The sequence below is a fragment of the Oreochromis niloticus genome, linkage group LG2 (assembly GCF_001858045.2).
Source record: "Oreochromis niloticus isolate F11D_XX linkage group LG2, O_niloticus_UMD_NMBU, whole genome shotgun sequence".
Taxonomy (NCBI): Eukaryota; Metazoa; Chordata; class Actinopteri; order Cichliformes; family Cichlidae; genus Oreochromis; species Oreochromis niloticus.
Genome location: NC_031966.2, coordinates 4,258,738 through 4,278,211, shown reverse-complemented (window position 1 = coordinate 4,278,211; position 19,474 = coordinate 4,258,738). Strand labels below are relative to the sequence as shown.

General features: G+C 40.4%; 1 protein-coding gene and 1 long non-coding RNA gene across 2 annotated transcripts; one reads left to right on the top strand and one right to left on the bottom strand.

Annotated features, from left to right (window-relative positions):
* Nucleotides 1-218: 218 nt before the first annotated feature.
* Nucleotides 219-5,067, bottom strand: LOC102081390 (uncharacterized). The gene is made up of 4 exons (XR_267021.3): nucleotides 4,943-5,067; nucleotides 695-753; nucleotides 430-540; nucleotides 219-305 (listed from the first exon to the last, which is right to left on the bottom strand). It is a non-coding gene; the product is annotated as an uncharacterized LOC102081390 (long non-coding RNA).
* On the top strand, nucleotides 4,937-16,372 carry dnd1 (DND microRNA-mediated repression inhibitor 1). Its single transcript, XM_003454288.5, has 5 exons — nucleotides 4,937-5,099; nucleotides 8,753-8,858; nucleotides 9,359-9,684; nucleotides 10,232-10,364; nucleotides 15,614-16,372. The coding sequence occupies exons 1-5, from the start codon at nucleotides 5,079-5,081 to the stop codon at nucleotides 16,168-16,170; spliced, it is 1,143 nt and encodes a 380-aa protein (XP_003454336.1). The 5' UTR covers nucleotides 4,937-5,078; the 3' UTR covers nucleotides 16,171-16,372.
* The last annotated feature ends 3,102 nt before the right edge of the window (nucleotides 16,373-19,474 follow it).

Here is a 19,474-nt window from a genome sequence, read left to right as displayed (position 1 = left end):
TTTCTTCTGCTTATCCAGAGCCCGGTTGTGGTGGCAACAGTCTGAGAAGAGAACCTCAGACCTCCATCTTCTCTAGCCACCTCCTCTAGTTTATCCAGGGGAGTGTAAGGAGAAGGACTCCCTTTAGGAGCACCTTTACACTTTATTAAAAGCATTTTACTATTTTACTTTATTTAACACTGCACTTTAAGAATAGATTTGCACATCAATAACCATTTGCACACAAGAGGTTTAATTATTTATTGAGTATTTTAATAATTAGAAGGTAGGCACAGCTGCTCCTCATCAGGAAGTGTTTTGGTTGTCTGTGAGGAGGAAACAATTGTTACTGGGAGCAAATGAGATGGAAAACCTAATAGGCAGATGTGTGTGCAAAGTCTAGAGGTAAAGGTGATGCAAAGAATTTGCTGTTGAAATGTGATTACTCACCTGTCTTTCCTGTGTCTTCTCCAGGCTGTCTGGGCAAATGTTTCCCCGGGAGTCTGGACAACATTTAAAGGTTCTGGGAGAGGCCATGGGTTAAGGGAGTGCGGGAAATCTCTGTTCATGGGTTTTTGGTTTTTTTATTATGATTTTTAAGGTGTAAGGGTAAAGTGTAAAAATGTTTAATCATATGAAAATGGTAAAATGTATGTCTATATTTATTTATTAAAATGGTGTATTGTTGGTGGAAGGTTGGAATTTGGAAAATCACCTTGCATCTTGCTTCCACCATGCTGTGTCTTGGTCTTCCTCCAGCCACAAAAGGCCACCCTGTTACAAATGGTGTCAGAAGTTACAGGGAGGCGTTCCCCAGATAGCTATGAGATATATCTCCGGCGTGTCCTGGGTCTGCACCAGGGCCTCCTCCCAGTGGGAGGATTCCCAGAACACCTCACTCAGAAGGTCCCCAGGAGGCATCCTTGTCAGATGCCCGAAGTACCTCAACTGCCTTCTTTCAGTGTGGAGTAGCAGTGCCTCTGGATGGCTGAGCTCCTCACCCCATCTCTAAGGGAGAAGCCAGCCACCCTTCGGGTAAAGCTCATTTCCGGCACTTGTATCTGCAATCTTGTTCAAAAGAGCTGTGATTGAAAGATAGGTGAGCTTTTACGCTGAGCTCTCTTTACTGTAGGCCACCACTTCATGCCAGAGTGTGTCTGAATGTTATGTTAGAATGCTTGGATATAGATGAAAGCACTTTATGAAAGTGTGTGTGACTGGATGGATAGAGTGCTTAAATTGAGTAGAAAGGCTCTACATACGTACCAGTCCATTTACCATACATTTGGTGTGTGCAGCAGTAATATGAGGAAGCCAGGCGACACACACACACTCTCATAGGCAGAGAGGACAGAGACTGCTCGTTTAACTAAAACAAATACCTCAGCTGAAAATCCAAGTCAGCAGTATGGCAGCATTTTGCTTCTGTATAATGCAGAAATTCTATTTCTGAAAATAATGTTTGAGTTGCTGACAAAGCAACAGTTCTGCTATATTTTCTCCTGCAATCGGCAGTAAAGAAAAACTCCTCTGTGGGTAAAGCACACATCCTCAACTTTCAGATCTCTGCTCAGTGACCAGACAGCTTTTTCTATGGCTTACAGGAGACTTTACATTTGCTCTTTCCCCGATCACCGTGCCTGCAGAAACACCGATGGGCTGTGTCGCTTTCATTGTTTACTCAGAGACCTGAAACCCTGTCAGAACTCTGCATTTGAATAGAAGTGTACAATTTCATAATGTTTGTGAATGTCAAACCTAAATGGATAACAGCTGTTATTCATCCCATAAAAACTACACAAAGTGGTTTCCTGCTGCAGGGGAGAACAGACTTTATCCAACACTGACATCTTGTGGAATACTTCAAACATATATGTGTGTGATGATTTCAAATCACAAAAGTTACTTTACAATTTTGTTCTGGGCTAGCACTGTGGAATATTTACCCATAATTTTAAAAGGTTGGCTTTTTAGTCACTTTATTATAACTACTTTTATTCATGGAATATGTGTATATGTAAATATGTCTGTATACGACATTAAATAGGTTAATTGTAATCGAACTTGTGCTTCTGTGACAACAGAGGGGAATAGCGATGCAGAAAACTGCAGGATGCATACCCCCGTTGTAAGTCTATAATTAATTGTATTTGTCTAATCAGAAAAAAGAAAATGATGATCAGAGGGAAACTGACATTCTCTTGCTCTACATGAGTCATCCATCCCAGTGCAAGAGTTCAGAGAGATAGCTGTGTGTTCATCGCCTGACCACTAACCACCTAATGAGATCAGAGAAAGACTGGATGTTTTCACCAAGACCCCCTTATTCAAACCCTCCTCCCTCCCTTAGCTCCTCCCTGATGCACCAATAAAGTAATCCATTAATTCAGTCATTGAGACTGAATTATGAAGGCGATAGAAATTTTTAAGTTATGCAACACTCTTCATGCAAGCTAAGGTAATGTCTCTCTCTGTCTCTGCCTCTCCCTACGACTCTCTGTGTAACTAAACTGATTTCTTTTGACACATATTTGGGGAAAGGTCTGTTTTGTCTGCATCTTAGGTTGAAGCAGACAAAGCAGACTTGTTCCCAAGAGTTTGCACCTTAAATCCACTATCAGGGGACACAGAAGTTGGTTTTCTGCTGTCCATAGAATCAACTCCTCTCTAAGTGAAAGGATAAGACGGGTCCATTTATCTATAGATAGATCTATATAGGAATTCAAAACACTCCTACCCTCCCCTCTTTAAGTTTTTAAGTTTGTGAACAAGGCTCGACGGGCTCGAGAAATTCCATACATTGAAAAGAAAAACTTACATTTCCTAGTTGATGCCTAGATTATACAGACAAGAAAAGAAAGACACCACAACTGAGGACAGTCCAGAAAAATGGGTGAAGAAACCACCTAACCACACTATACAAGAAATGAAGGCCGTCAGGGGTGTGACAGCCAAAACATCCCTTTGTTACAAAGGATAATAGTTTGCCATTTCTGGACTGTGCTGTGCACACTGAGGAAAATGGAAACCTGAAGTTTACCGGAATCCCACACACACATACAAGTACCTACTCTTTGACTCCCACCACCCTCTGGAACATAAACCTTCAGGACCCTGTAACACCAGGCAGAAAGGCAGAAGGGAAAGAAAAGGAACAAACATGTAAAGAAATGTCTTTAAACACGTGGTTATCACAACTGGGCTTTCATCAAATCAGCAAAGATGCACAGAAAAGAAGGTCAGACATCAACTAAGGAGACTCAGAAGGACAAACGGAACAACATTGTCATCCTTTACGTAGCAGGTTTATCAGAGAAATTCAGGAAAGTCTTCTCCAAACCTGACATCCCAGTGAACTTCAGACCCAAACACTCAGACAAAAACTGGTTCATCCCAAGGTCAAAACGTGCTGTGCTGTGCTGTGCAGCGAGGAAATTCTCAGACATTGGAGAAACCAAACAGCTAACTCATAAATGCATGGCACAATACAGAAGAGCCACTCTTGACAGGACAAGACTCAGCATCTAAAGGTCAAAGGTCACTCTTTAGAGGATGCCAATGTTCACATTTTGGACAGAGAAGACAGATGGTTTGAAAGAGTGAAAGAAGCCATCTATGTCCACTGAACAACCATCTTTGGACAGAGGCGTTGGTTTATGACACCAACTGTCTGCCATCTATAATCCAGTTTTGAGATCCTTCCCAGACGCCTTAACACTCACTCACATCCTGGGCCATCTGACCTCAGGAAATCACATGATAGGGTGGGGCTAGGTTTTACAATGGGTTCAGCCGAAACCTTGGCTCATAGTGACCCACACCCGTTTTCACACCTTGGGTTCTGTGATTAGGTAGAGGATCAAGAGGGGGTCCAAGACCCTCTTAGGGACACTCCCAATAGGGCTTAGAAATCTGGGAGTCTCCACCAGCTGCTCTTAGAACTGAAGAATCTTCTCGGATGAAATGTCTTCAAGAAAACTGAAGAAGTCCAGACGCTTTTCTCTCCAAGTTCCTTAGATTACCATGATCTAGATGACTGAGAACCTTCGCACAACCATCAACTACTTACCAATAAGGTCCAGAAAATAGTGTCACCATTCCTGAAAGCTCCCTCGGACCTCCATGTGTGAAGAGCAGAAGAGCTGGAAGTTTTTAATAGTGTCTGAAGACCTGCAGAGAGCTCTGTCGCCAAACTTACAACAGCAGCGTACAAGTAAATGTTACAACCCGTCTGTGGGCCGAGCTTGCTTGGGCTATTGTTGATCCTTTGGCCAGAGAACATACATACAGACGTAAGCCACTGACTGTGGTTGTTTTGTTAACTCAAGTGGAATTTATGGTAGAATTTATGGTAAGTTTATGGTCAAATCTATCATTCCGCATATTTTTTCCGGAATCAGGATGACATAAGCATATCGAAAAGTGAGACGGAATAGAGACACCCGGCTTCATTTCAGGCATGTTATAATTTTGCTCATCTCAGCGGAGTGGCCCACAGACCCGACATACTGTGTACACCGCCTCCATGTGGCAGCTCAGTGCAGGCAAACGGGCCATCCCTTGACTGCCGGCGGACAGTGAACACACTACCTCTACTGGACCATAAATCCCACTTTACACAGTTAGCATTTTTGACAGCTTTCTTTCCAAGCTTTAAATAGACCAGACTTTATTAATGTAGGAGCTCTTTTCCAGTCTTACTGACCAAAGCACTTTCCTTTTTCCCCCATTCTCGTAATAGGAATGAACATATAAGGAAATTTATATACAGCCACTTGACTTGAAGATGACAAAAAACGCAGTATTGTGGAAATAATGTATATGTTGATAACATTTAACATATATAATAAGAGTTGCACAGATAAATGATAAGAGAGACAATGCACAATAGGTTACAAAAAAGTTTAAAAGCAGTCCTCCATACACAGCCGTTTGGTATTTGTGACAAAATTTCATTCCATACCTTAGCGACGGGCTATGCTAGGCCCCGCCCACGGCTCAGTGGGCACTAAAGACATAGCATCGAGTGTACGCTGGACTACTGCAGTTGGAAACGGGCTACAAAGTGGCGTCGCTGTGCGCACAAACACGCTGAGACGATGGAAAACACGCAAAGCCAGGTAATTCTTGAATATCATTTCCCCTCGAGTTTGTCTTTTTTTTTTCTCTCTTTGTTTGTTTTTGGACTTTTTCAAATATGTCGTTTAGCTAGGAAATAAGTGGAAGCAGGCACGTGAAAAGGAAAAAAAAGTTTTGTCATCTAAGCAGAAATGAAGGCGCAAGTCTGTTTTGGTTAAAATAAAAAGGCAGAGTTGGCTACTATACTTGAAGCGTTTTCCCGTGCTTTACGCGATTCGTTTAGCTTGTGTTTCCGGAGGTGACGCTCTGCTGTTTTCTCCGATGAAGGCCCACCTGCAGCTAATTATATTAATAAAGCCTCAGCCACGGTTTTGTTCAGTTGTAGTCAAAACTACCAACATTGTTTCCCCCCCCTTTTTTTTTTCAAGTACTAGCTGGGAATGTCAAGCTTGTACCCGATTTTGGAGTTCTATTCAAATGCTGGCTTCATGGTTTTCCATTCTACACAATAGAAATGAACAGAAATGTATCCAAGTGGGCACATTATCTAGATAGTTCAATTTCATTCTGTTTAAACATATTAAATGCCAACATATGCTTTAAATAAATAATTGATATTGACACATCAAATCAGCAACAGAATCATCAAAGAAAAAGACAGGTTGACATTGATGTTTGCAAGTCATCAACCAGCATTTTCTGTTCACCTGTGTAGCCCACTAATCACATCACTTGATTCATTCATTGGGTTTTGCATAAATGGTTCTACACTACATTTATTAGTGCTGTAATTGTAATAAAGAAATGACAAATCACCTATATGATACATTTCCTTTCCCACTTAATAGCATTTCAGACCATTTCAATTTAATGTATAAAGGTCAACGTGCACACTTGCTGGGCAGGCACAGAGGACTGCAGACGAGCTTTAGGCAGATTAGCTGATGTAAAAAGAGAGTTAAGGTAGAAGAAGGAAGTCTGGCATCTGCTTGCAAAAAGCATAACAAACACACAATACTAAAACAAGACCAGACATGTCTGACAGCAAGAGCCTGTGTCAGCCTCAGATGATCATTTATTAGAAACACTGACTCAACTAAGCATGGCTGGAGCACTCCACATGATCCTTATGCTGTCATCTCAAACACACCAGAGAAGCAGATGAGCGTTATCAGCCTATTGTTAAAATTGTTTGTTTGCAAGATGCTGCCAATCAGAAGGTTATTTTAAAGTGAGCCAAACCGCTTATTTCAGACAGAATGAACTCAAGAGCTGCTATAATAACTCTTGGGATCTAAGAGAATAACGTCCCTTTATTTATTAATTTGATTTTTTTTTTTTCAAAGAATGCAAGTCTATAAATTAGATGGAACTAGAGCTGGGCGATAAAACGATAACGATATGTATTGCGAAATAACTTTTTCTCGATAGAAAAATCAAACTATTGCGATAGGCCTCATCTCTCTTGTCCTCTTAGAGAAAAAAACAAAACAGCCAATCAAAATTAAGTAGCGCAGAGCCGAACCAATCACAGTCGCAGCGTCACGTCACGTGACTTGTTATGTACAGCACAAGCGCCAAGGCGCACGTGTATTTGTTTGGGAAGCAGCCAGCCGGGCTGCCCAGGTAATGGAGGAAATGAGTTTGCCGACTAGAGAAAAATCAACCGAGAGCGTGAGCGAAGGTTACCAAAGAAAAAACAGATGATGGTTCCAATGCCGGAGAGCTTGTCGAACGGAAGGGCCACAGAAGTTCCGTAGTGTGAAGGTATTTCGGCTATTTCAAGTCTGACAAAAAACAGAGTAGCGCGCACTGTAAATTGTGCCGAAAGCAAGTCTGGAAATACAATAAAGCGGTGCATGCTCAGTCTCTGACTGAAAGCGCTGATTCGTCATTCGGCTTTTGTCAGACTAAAGTAACTGTTAAAACTGTTTGAAAAGCTAAGCTATACAACAAGGAGAGATTGAGAATTTCCTTTTAGTTCTCAGTTTATTTGATATTGACAAAAGTTAGTCAATTTTGTCTGTTCTTCTGTAAAACGACCTAAGATTTATTTTTAGAATTAAAATTTTGTTTCTAAGTGGAATTGACAATTTAGTCTGTTTGTTTTTTCTGTTTTGAAACTTAAACTCTTTAGCGGCTGCCTTTTGTGTAGTTTGCAATATTTGCCTTTATTTATCTGAAACTGAAGTCTCATGTTCCTTAAGTACATCTACCCTGTTGAACTTATTATGGGAAATAAATATTTTAATTAAAACAAGCTGCTGATTATTTCACATTTTACTTGTGAGCAACGGCACATTTAAATCTTACAAATATAGTTATTTGGCTTATATCGTGATATATATCGTTATCGCCTGAAATGAAAAAAACATATCGTGATATGAAAAAATCTTATATCACCCAGCTCTAGATGGAACAAACCAAGAATAAACCATAAATAAGAATATACCAGTGGTTGAATCTACAACATGACAAAGAAGACCAGTTACCCACACATGTGATGTAGAGTGGTGAGTAAGAGCTTTAAAACTTGTAATAAATCTTAGTGCTCCATGATGGACAGAATCCAGCCTGTGTAGGCATTCTGAGCAGGCATGCATATAAATCACATCATTGTAATTAAGTACAGACGTAAAAAGAGGGAAAAACGAGTGTTATTCTTGCCTCACAGGACAAACAGGACTTTATTCTAAAGTTGCCTGAACTGTAGTATTACATAAACGATTTAGATTTTTCATTTGAGAAGATCATCAGTTTGGTGTTGTCAATTTTCAGAACAAGTTTATGCACAGGTTATGCTGTAGTGTAGTGAAAGCTGAAATAGAGCCCGGCTATGAGTAGGTACAAAGTAGTACATCAGCATATCACCAGCATAAAATGAGAATGTGCTGTAGTGATATTATTACTGACATTGTTTCGTATATAAAACGAATAAGTGATCCAAGAACAGAACCCTGGAGCAATCCTGTTGTTACATAAGCCAAGCTAGAACCAAGTCCTTCTACCCATACACCCCGAGACCTGCCTGATGGAGAAGTTTAGAACCATTCAGCTTATTATGATCAGCTGTGTCAAATGTCAAGGCTGCACAGCATTGTTGTTTTCAACTGAATTGATGAAATCATTTATTACTTTTAAGGGTGCTGCAGTTGTACAGTAATTTGTCCTGAAGCATCACTGAAAGTCAGCTCAAGTCTTATTTACAGTCAGGAAGTCTTTCATTAGTTTCCACAACTTTAACAAGAGTTGGTCATTTAGAAATTGGCCCATAATTGTTTAAAACTGATGGACCCCCACCTTTTAAACAAAGGGGGGAAAGCAGATTTCATATGGTTAGAATTAAATTGGTACTCAAAAGATTAGAAAAGTAACTGCTGGTGCAATTAAAATCAGTAGCTAGCTTTAAAAGGAGGGGCTCCAAATTGTCTGGGTCTGCTGGTTTTCTAGCATCTAAAAGTGAGGCCTTTGTGCTATGCTGCTGGTCAGATGCTGCCAACAATACCTCATTCATGCAAACACACTCAAACCTATATCAGGGAAACTTGGCAAATCGATAACCAGCTTTATGTGACCGCACATCGTAACTGCTGATTTTTGGGTAGGTGAATCGGAAAAACTGTATTTTGGACTCCCTTGGTAGTAAACATTAAGATGATGGACTTGTGCTGGTTCTATTTTGTTTCCACATCAGGTGCTGAACCTTGAACGGGTGCAGGCCCTGGAAATCTGGTTGAAAGCAACCAACACAAAGCTGACTCAAGTTAATGGCCAGAGGAAATATGGAGGACCACCTGAGGGTGAGAGAAGCTGCAGCGGACCGCTTCAGGATGCCATATTTTTTACCTAATTTACCTAAATGTTCTGAAATCTTCACAGCAGTAGTGCCAATACTGCCTATTCTCTTCAGCATTAAGAAATATGGAGTTTTTTGGCTCAGAGGTCTTCAGCATTTCACCACTGTCACCAAGTGCCAATAATGATATAGATTTCTCAAAGGTAAAAGTTAATCAGCTGCCTTTGTTTGTAAGATGCAGCTGTGAAAAGACAAATCTCTAAAAGCTAAATGTGCAAATACTTGATGGCACTGACCTAAAACTGAACCCCTGCTTGATCTTATTTGGAGCTGAAACAAGAAAAAGCCCGGCTTGCTCAAGCGGGTCACATGTCACTCTATTGTAAAGACTTGGACTTGCTTTGTAAAGTGCACTAAGGACTTGTTGTAAATTTTGCATCGCATGAACTTGAATTTTAAAATTGCATAATCAGCCATCCCATTTCCTCTCTGTTTCATGGTTAGTGTGGGAAGGTCCCACACCGGGACCGCGCTGTGAAGTCTTCATCAGCCAGATCCCACGGGACACGTATGAGGACATCCTTATTCCCCTGTTCAGCTCCATTGGGCCACTCTGGGAGTTCCGGCTGATGATGAACTTCAGTGGGCAGAACCGCGGCTTTGCGTATGCCAAATATGGCTCAGCTGCTATAGCTGTTGAAGCCATACGACAGCTGCACGGTCACATGGTGGAGCCTGGCTACCGCATCAGTGTACGGCGGAGCACAGAGAAGCGACACCTTTGTATTGGAGGTCTGCCTGCTTCCACTAGACAAGAAGGCATACTGCAGGTATAGCTGAACTATGGAGTGTTTTGAGTGTGTTGACGAGGGAAAGGGGCGAAATTCATTCTGTCACCCAGCAAGAAACGGCACACATCATCTATCACCCACGTCTCTATGCACAGATACATTTAGTGAATGAGCAGGAGGGTTGTCAGTGTTTCCAAGTTGAAGGCAATGCTAATTAACCCATAACACAGACAGCTGGTACTTCTGTGTTAGTGTCTTAAGTCACTTATAAAGTCTACTGGTTAGGGACAAATGCAATCACATAGCAGGATGCTGTAAACGGACCAAACTTCAGTCATTAATATACTGCAACAACACGGGAATAGAGCAGCTGTGATAGAATACAGCATTAATGGATCAGTGGTACAGAAGTGGAGGAAGCAAGAAGAATGAGTTGAGTAAAGTTTGACTTATCTGACTGTTTTGTTTCACTTGATGCGCCTTATGTATGAAAAATACGGTAGGTCTTAATAGATGTCTGGCCCTTCAGTCACATCTGGTATTGAGGTTGTCACTTAACTGCTGTGTGCTCATGCTTTGCTTCTAGGTGCTGCGTATGCTGGTAGAGGGGGTGGAGAGAGTTTCCCTGAAGGCCGGACCTGGTATAGAGGGGGTATCTGCTACTGTTGCTTTCTCATCTCACCATGCAGCTTCTATGGCTAAGAAAGTGCTGGTGGAAGGTAGGGGAGCTCTTGTTCATATAGATGAGTGACTTAATATTGATCATGGTCCTATTTGTGTGCCGGCCTGGGTGTCACTTGGTTATAAACCAGTTTCTGGTTGTGCACTGTTACTCCACTCTCATCATCACTTGGTATGGAGCACAGAAAACTAGGTCTGAAGTCAGCAGTCATTTTATGCACAAGTCAGTTCAGTTTTCAATTAAAATACAAATTATAGCATGAAAATAAGTAAAATGGTTATTTGTGAAGTGGAGCTCCCCAAAAGCTAATCAGCTTGTAAACACTAGAAAATGTCCTGCAAATTCATAATTCCCACATTGCAAAATTCTCATTACCAGTGATGAGAATAATGGCAATGGCATGACATCCCTGAGTCTCAATTTTTGTGTTAAAAGTGGGGACTTCAGATTATATAGCAGTCTTTAAATTGTGTTGATCAGCCATGTAAAACCAGAGTTATTATAAAAAATATACGCAATATTTTTATTTTCCTGAATACTGTTGTTATGCCTCATATGATGAGGCGGCACAATGCCACGGTGGTTAGCACTGTTGCTGCACAGCCAGAAGGTCCTGAGTTCAATTCCAGCATGAGGCCGGGGTCTTTCTGTGTGGAGTTTGCATGTTCTCCCCGTGTTTCCGGCAGTTCCCTCCGGGTACTCCGGCTTCCTCCCACCGTCCAAAGACATGCAGTTTGTGGGATAGGTCAATTGATTAATCCAAATTGCCCATAGGTGTGAATGCGGGAGTGAATGTGAGCGCGAATGGTTGTCTGTCTCTGTGTGTTAGCCCTGCGACAGACTGGCGACCTGTCCAGGGTGTACCCCGCCTCTCGCCCTATGACAGCTGGGATAGGCTCCAGCGCCCCCCGTTTCCATTCGGAAGCGAATGGAAAATGTTATGTTATGTTTACTGCAGGAAGAAACGTTAAAAATTGCGTTTTCTAAGGAAAGCGCTTGCAAGCACTCGCTGCTTGTGACCAAAAAAGAGAAGGAAAAAACACCCCTTTCCTATTGGTGGAAAAACGTAACATGTCGACCAATCAAAAAATTATATGCAACATGGCGTTTGGTTGTTTCGGAAGAGGGGGAAGTAGGGAGAGAGATTTGTGATGTTCAGCGTGTTTGGAGAGTGTAGTTGGTGTGTAGTATAGGTAGTTGTTTTGTTTTGTGTCAGATCAATGAGGCGACTACTCCAGCCACTGCCAAAAAGCCACCAAAGACAGACTGCAGTATAAACACTGTCTCCAGGTAGAAAACGGGAGGAGTGATACACCTCCTGCTGTCAGGCCTGCAGGTATCAGGCTGTGATGTGTTCCACTGTCTTATAGTGGACAGAAGTTATTTTTATTGGAGTGGCACAAATAATTTCTCTGGTATCTTATTTGATGCAGAACAGCTGATTGTTCTGTGAAGAGTTTGTAATGTTAAAAAGAAAGAAAACCACCTTGGCTGAATTTTTAGGTAAATAGCTGCATACAACTTTGTTGTTTGCATAACTTGTGCATAGGCTTAAAAATTTACTTTTTCAATTCAGTTCAATTCAATTTTATTTATATAGCGCCAAATCACAACAGCAGTCGCCTCAAGGCGCTTTATATTGTACAGTAGATCCTACAATAATAGATACAGAGAAAAACCCAACAAGTTTTAAGTTGTGAAAATGATCCAATAAACGTGTTTGTGGTCGTTACAGTAAAAAAATCTAACTTTTTTCTACGCTGATTTTATGTTTTTTAGTCTGATTTTTAGATTAATTGTGTTAATACAGTATGTCAAAATGGGGGAAAAAATAACTGTAAATTCAAACAAGGCGAGGTAAACAGTTTTTAAAGGTGAAATGTAGAGGTCAAATCAAAAGTAGTCAAAAACAGCCAATTATACCCTGAACCCCAGAGGGTTCAACTTTTTTTTTTTTTTTTTTTTTTTTTTTTTTTAAGTAACGCAGTAGTTACTTTTTCTAGTAATTACTTTTATAGTATTGTAACTCAGTTTTTAAATCAGTTACTTTTATGAAGAAGTAACTATAACTACTTTTTCAAAGTAACTTGGCCAACACTGCTTATTACATTATATTCTAAATCACTAAATATCCATGTAAGTCCATATGGAGCGGTGTCCAAACATAACTCAGTTGTATAAAATGCTTTGAGTGCTCAGAGTTGTGAGTCCTTCGAAGCTAAATTTGTGGACCTGTACAGGACGCAGTAAATCTTAAGTCTAAATCCTGCATTATACATAACACAAGCTTTATGAAATGAAAAAACTTTGTAACAATGACAGAGAGGATCAGAGGAGTATCTAGGTCCCTCTGATGATATGGCTCTTATAACTTCTTTTATTTGTGAAGGTTGTAATCTCTAAAGATACATAGGATAAGTATTGCACCATATAACATTATGATAATGGTGACTGGTATAAAATAAGCAGTGTTTCACATGCAAGAAAATGTCTCAATCAAAAATATTAAACCAACATAATTATATATATTTATGTTCATTGTCAGTATGCATCTTGAATTTCAGAAATTCATCAGTATGAAGCATCAAAAATAATAATTGATGACACATTGCTCAACTATGGCGTCAGGAAGAACAACAGTTTTATGACCCTTATGAAAGACCTCGTTGAATACCTTTGAACATTGTTTCTGAGCACCCCTAGAAGTTTCAACAAATTTAGTGTAATATGCTTACACGCTCGTATAATGTGAGTCAGCTTATTTTTATGCTTTTATCATTCTTTGTTTCATCACTTGGAGTTTTAATACTTTTAATAAGAACATACATGTAGAAATAGATTTTTAAGATGCTCCCTAGTAAGTGCTCTTTTTCTTTTTTTAAATTATAAACTGAATCTCATGTTTTAGCTTTAAGTTTTCTAGTTGGTGTCAATAAATTTGTTTCATTCAGTATTTTCACTTTCATCTATTAAGATAAGTGAATAGTACTATAGCTTAATGGTCTGTAATGTCAAAAAGAATTAGGCCACTATTGAAACAAGTATGATGAATATTTGTGATGTTAACACAACTATAGTGTATGCATTTATAGTATACACTACTGTATGCCAGGAGTGAACAAGATGTCAACTCACTGATCCATAACACTAGGATCTATAATGAAGACTGGAGAAGTGTAGAAGGTAACCATGCACACATTCAGGACAGCTACAAGTATCTGGCCAAAAGAGGAGATGGAAGCTAAAAGACAAGGAAGCTCCTCCAGTCCAGCACTCCAAGACTGCATGCTAAGTGAAACAAAGGTGGCTGAGGACTAGTGCATGTCAGAACCACTATCCAGAATGGGGAAAAAAAACAAAGATCCATAAGTTACATCAGGAAGATGTTCAGAACTAAATACCTCGGGTAGCAGAAACCCAAGAAAGAAGAGGAACCACCATGAGAGGACAGATGGAAGACGTGGTTGATGTATGGAGAAGTCCTACCAGTGCTGGACAAAGCTGGAATGAAAGACACCATAGAGGCACTAATTATGGCAGCACTGGAACAAGCTCTAATCACAAGTTCAATCTGCACTGGGGTCCACTACACCAGGCAAACCCCAGGTGCAGGCTGTGCAGAGATGCCCCAAAACTATCACATAAGCACATAACAGCAGGCTGCAAAATGCTAGCAGGGTAGACATGGAACGCCATAACCAAGTTTCTATACAGAAACGTCTGTGCTGAGTATGACCTGGAAGTCTCGAGGTCAAAATAGGAGATGCAGCCAGGGTGGTGGAGAATGACTGAGCTAAGATCCTGTGAGACCTCCAGATACAGACGGACAAACTGGTGATTGCTAACCAACAGGACACCGTAGTGGTGAACAAGCAAAAGGAAGACGGCATTAATAATAGATAGGCAAGTGATAACAACACAGATACTGTTGTTATCACTTGCCTGTTTAACAGAGTTGTGCAAAGAAAAGCGAACTTTGTAGCTGTTTGTTTTACATGGTGAAAATCTACAGAAGCTGCATTAAAATATGCAGTCTTAACTCGTTCTGATGTTTCAATTGGCTAGCTTGCTAAAGGCTGATGGCAGTCTTACCAGTTTCTGTGACAGTGAGGACTGCAGCAAGAAGGGAGGATACTAAACCATCTTTATCTCAAGGATTTCATAACATTATTTTTCAGATTTAAAGTGAAATGGAATATTAAAGTGTGTAGCTGTTGTTGTTTGGGTTTTTTTCTCCCACAGGCTAATAAAATGTCCATGGGCCATTAAAACTCTGAGCCATTCATCTTGGGCTATTAGGTTGGACAATGAATTATCATCATTAATTAATAACAACTGCACCAGTGTCCTGTTTTCAGCAGCAAAAACTTTTGCATCAAAGCCAAACAGTTTTCATTATTGCAGCCACCATTTAGGCTTAAAACTGTACATACTCATGCACAAGTGACTTTAACATGCACACACAAGTCCACACTCAGTCCACCTTCTCTAGGAGATAACATACTTTATGTAATTAATAAGGAGTAGTATTGGGGCCACATTAACAAAATCATACATTGATCTTTTTGAGAATAAAGTAGAAATCTATAGATTAAAGCCCTTGCATAGGTGAGTTAGTAAAATCATACTTCAGAATCAGTTTTGGTTACATGGACATTTCTCTTTTAGGACATAACGTCAGTGTGGTGACAAGCAAGAATGTTGACGTCATGGTGCAGAAAGCTGCATCTGGGCAGAAGATGAAAACACACAAACCTGGAAGAGTCGGTCAGCTTGGTGCAAATGAAATGGCAGGGAGTGGACAGATGGAAGGATTACACCCTCGATCAATGTGCTTATACAATAAGACAGCTGATCAACTTGTTTCACTAACTGAAATACACATAGTGTAGTAGCTGTAGGAGCCACGGCAGTCGTTTGGCTTTGAGAAAAAAAGACCAAATGTAGAGATTACAGTTCAAAATACTATTTCAAGTTTAATGTCGAAATTTTGACTTTAAACTCAAACACAAATTTCTTTTTTTAATGGTTTGGCCAGTGGATCAACCAAGAGCCTGATGGGGCTTCCAGTGGAAACCACTTGAAATTCTAAGTTTGCATGTCTATCTTACTATTAACATTTGACAATTCTCCATTTGAATCCTTTAAATGTGTTAATTCTGCTGTGTTCTGTCTCATAATGAATCTCTAAGATTTGATCTGTTGTTTTTTTAAAACTGTATTTTTGGTTGAAGGAGAAATTCTTCCTGCTAATCTCACTTCTTCACTGTTTTCTCGTGTCTTCAGCATTTAAGAAGCAGTTTGCAATGTGTGTGTCAGTCAAGTGGCAGCCAACAGAGAAGCCAAACCCTGACGAGCCACGATGCCCTCAGAAACGTGCAAAGAGCCTGTTGCCGTCACACCTAGGGCCCCTGCACCACAGTTCTCCACAACCCTCAGGCCCGCCTTCATTCCTGACCCTCCCTGCATCCATACCCGCAGGTTTCTGCAGAGCAGTGGGAGGGCCCACTGCTCCTCAGCTCGCTCACCCTACATGCTCTTTTCCCAATTCCTCCACCCAAGGCCATCTTGTATTTGCAGCATCCCCAGTGATGCTTCTCAGTAAGCTGTGTGAGAGAGCAGGTGTTGGCCAGCCGTTTTATGAAGTGCAGTACAGCCACGCTGGGCCTGATGGATTCCTCTACTTCTCCTATAAGGTGCAGATCCGCGGGATCACTGCCGCTTTCAAGGGGTTGGTCATGATCTTACCGGGTCCTAATGCCAGCACCATGCTAGAGGAGGCTCAGAAGGCTGTAGCCCAGCAGGTCCTGCAGAAGATGTACAACACTGGTCTCACACACTAAACAGCTGATGCCGTCCTGCAGTTCTGTTTCACCTTGTTTGTGTTATGTGGTTTCATTTTCTGCATGTTTTTACTAGAGTAGCACCAAGTTTGTTTCTCTGACTATAACTTGTGGTTTGTTTTATGCATGATTTTTACTGTACATTAGTGTTCTGTGTTACTGGATTGGTTCTCATTTTAATTAAATGAGCTTTGAAAAGAAAGTGTCGGCGTTTCTTTCAAATTAATGAAAGATTTAAATTAACTTAGGAAAATGGTAAAGCAGTTATTATTGTCTCACTTCATGCTGTTATGAACCCTAGTGATTCTCATCCAGACCTTTACGTATCTTTGAAGGTTGTGGATTGAGACTAACCCCCCTCAGTGGTTTGGCATTTTAAACTGACAGACGCGTTTATTGAGAACCTGTTCGGATAGATCCACTCTAAAAAGATTTGTTGGGATTGTGATTTATGGTTTGGGAAGTGACTTACTGTGATTTATTTTTAAAGTCCATCTGTGATTGGAGCATTGCTGCCTTGATTTACAGGTTTCCTGAGCTACCAGCTGTAGCTGCTGTCTGCCTGTTGGTGACTGACTCATTATAGTGAAATTGGCTAACAAGTAATAGGCTTTGTTGTGAGGCCGTCCAAGAAATCTGTGCTTAAGTTTTGACAAGTGAAACATTTTAAGCCTGCTATTTAGCACTGATGCAGTTATTAATGGACTGGTTCTAGTGCTTTTCTACTCTGTCTGAGCACTCAAAGCGCTTTACACAACTAATTCATTCACCCAATCACACCAGCACTTCTTCTAAGCTTAAGTGCCAAGTATCTAACATTCATACACATTCACACTCCGATGAACGCATCGGAGAGCAACATGGGGTAAGTATCTTGCTAAAGGATATTTGGCATGCAGACTGGAGCAGCCTGGGATCGAACCACCAACCTTCTGGTTAGTGGCTGATCTGCTCAGGTGGCAGGTTAACCAGGTTAGTGTTAGCTGACAAGTTATCACTCCACTCTCATATATGTGTACATGATAAATATATATACAGGATATATATATATGTGTGTGTGATGTCATCAAAGGGCAGAGTTCAGAGTAAAGTCTTTATGGTTACACCTGTAAGTCCAGGTGTTGGAGCTATTTATTCTTTATTTTTATTATTTTTGAAATTTGTTAAAGTTTGCTGTTGGTTTACTTATATTTTTAGGTTATTTACAAGTTTTATTTGTAGGTTAATACTTGCTTCATTTTTTTGTTTTCTTTTGTTGTTTATCTTGTTAAGTCAGCCAGGAAGAACTGTAGGGCCATTCTCTATAAGTAAAGGGACTGATATAGGACCAGCATGCACTGAGGTGGGCCTATGTTGTTGTTGTTGTTGTTGTTTTTTTTACTAGAGCAGGGGCCTGTTCTTCGTACCTCGCTTACTACATCCAAGATCAAATCATCGCGCTAACTTTGAGCTCGCTAATCCGGTTCTCCGAACACACCTGTTGTTGACGATTAGTATAGCTGGATGAAGTAATCTGAGATCACTGGGTGGCTTAAAAGGGGCTACGCATCGATAGTAGAAACATTGATCGGCAACCCTGTGATTGGTCGGCGAAGATGTCGAAGGAGCGCGCTCAGTATTTCACGGCAGCAGACCAAGAACTCTTGATTGAGGGATTTCAGGAGTTTCAGAGTTTAAGTAAAACGCAGGGGAACACTGCAAAGGCTGCAAAAGCAAGGAGAGAGGGCTGGCAGAAAGTTGCTGACAAATCAAACTCGTAAGTGATCCATGATATTACATTATATCATGTGATATTATATTATACCACATTATATTATATTACATTATATCCTCTTTCACATTAGAGCCACAACAGGACCCACTAGAACATGGGAAAAAGTAAAAGTGAAATATAAGAATATTCTACAGAATGGTAATATTTATCACTTATATTGCTTTTAGTCTATGACAAGAGACCCTGGAATAATCTGTTTGTTTGTTTATAACAGCAACCAAGAAAAGGGCAGAGCAAATAAAGACAGGTGGTGGTCCTGCACCCCCTCGTCACACCCCTTTTTGTACTGTGACATTTATTGACATTGTGGGGTTTTTTGTGTGTAGTTTGACATAACACTCCATCACTTTTACCTGTTCCCATGCAAGGGGTGACTGAAGCATGCACAGTAAGTCGGGAGTAAGTATATACAGTATAGTAAGTGTATATATATATATATATATATATATATATATATATATATATATATATATGGAGAGAGAGAGAGAGAGAGAGAGAAAGTAAATAATACCCTCACGGGAGAATCGATATCTCTCTATGAGCACACCGTCGCGCCGAGCTAAAGGATCCTGTCTATCCCGCAATATCCGCTAAATTCTGTAAACTCTCCTTATCAATCTTGCACCTTCCTTGCTCGCGTACAAACGGACAGGACATGGCTGCGACAGACTTCCCAAATCCACCTTCGCTTTTATAGTCGTGGTCTCTCATCTTGATTGCACGTAGTAATTTACTATTACTACTCTAAAATATGAATTACATCTGACATGATCTACTACATGTAATAGAATGATTAATAGTACATTTCCCTTTTTTTCGGAAATGACCTGTATGTATCTGTATGAAATCAATAAAAGAATCAAATACATTATCTTTAGTTACATTGCTAATATTTATTTATGGTAAAACAGTGGCGAAATATCGCTCTTGCTTTCATATAACTGCAGCGGACAAACCTGAGTGGCCGCGATCTAATCCTGTTTACATAAAGTAAGCCTGCTCCCGAGCAGGTTTACGCTTACGGATCTGTTGCTATGACAGCAAGTCCCAGATGAGCTTCGGAGAACCGAACGATCCAAGATCACGCGAAATCGTCAACATTCAAATCCGGCTAACTTACTTAGCGAGGTACGAAGAACGGGCCCCAGGAGAAGCAGCAGGAAGCAACAAATGTTGATCTTTTGTTCATTGCTTGCCGAACTGGAAAAATAAACCATAAAACGTCTTGATGCATGCTCAATCATCCAGGTAGATAAATCTCCAAAAGTTGATTCTGTTCATCTGGACGTAGCGATTTGTGGGAGAAACGTTTCAAGGTGATCTTGTGTTCCTGTAAAGAAGGTGCTTTTCCATAAAGATTTGGGTTAATATACAGGCACTGATTGATGTGATATAATCAACCTGATAGACTTGCTGATTCTGTCAGAGGAGGTGTCTACATTACATCTCTGCTCACACTTTGGCTACGTTCATACTGCAGGTCTTAATGCTCAATTCCGATTTTTTGATCAAATCTGATTTTTTTGTCTG

Coding starts and splice junctions, on each gene's coding strand:
- dnd1 (XM_003454288.5), top strand. CDS start 5,079: ATGGAAAACACGCAAAGCCAG. Junction 8,859..9,358: donor ATATGGAGGACCACCTGAGG/GTGAGAGAAGCT, acceptor TTTCATGGTTAG/TGTGGGAAGGTCCCACACCG. Junction 9,685..10,231: donor GACAAGAAGGCATACTGCAG/GTATAGCTGAAC, acceptor CTTTGCTTCTAG/GTGCTGCGTATGCTGGTAGA.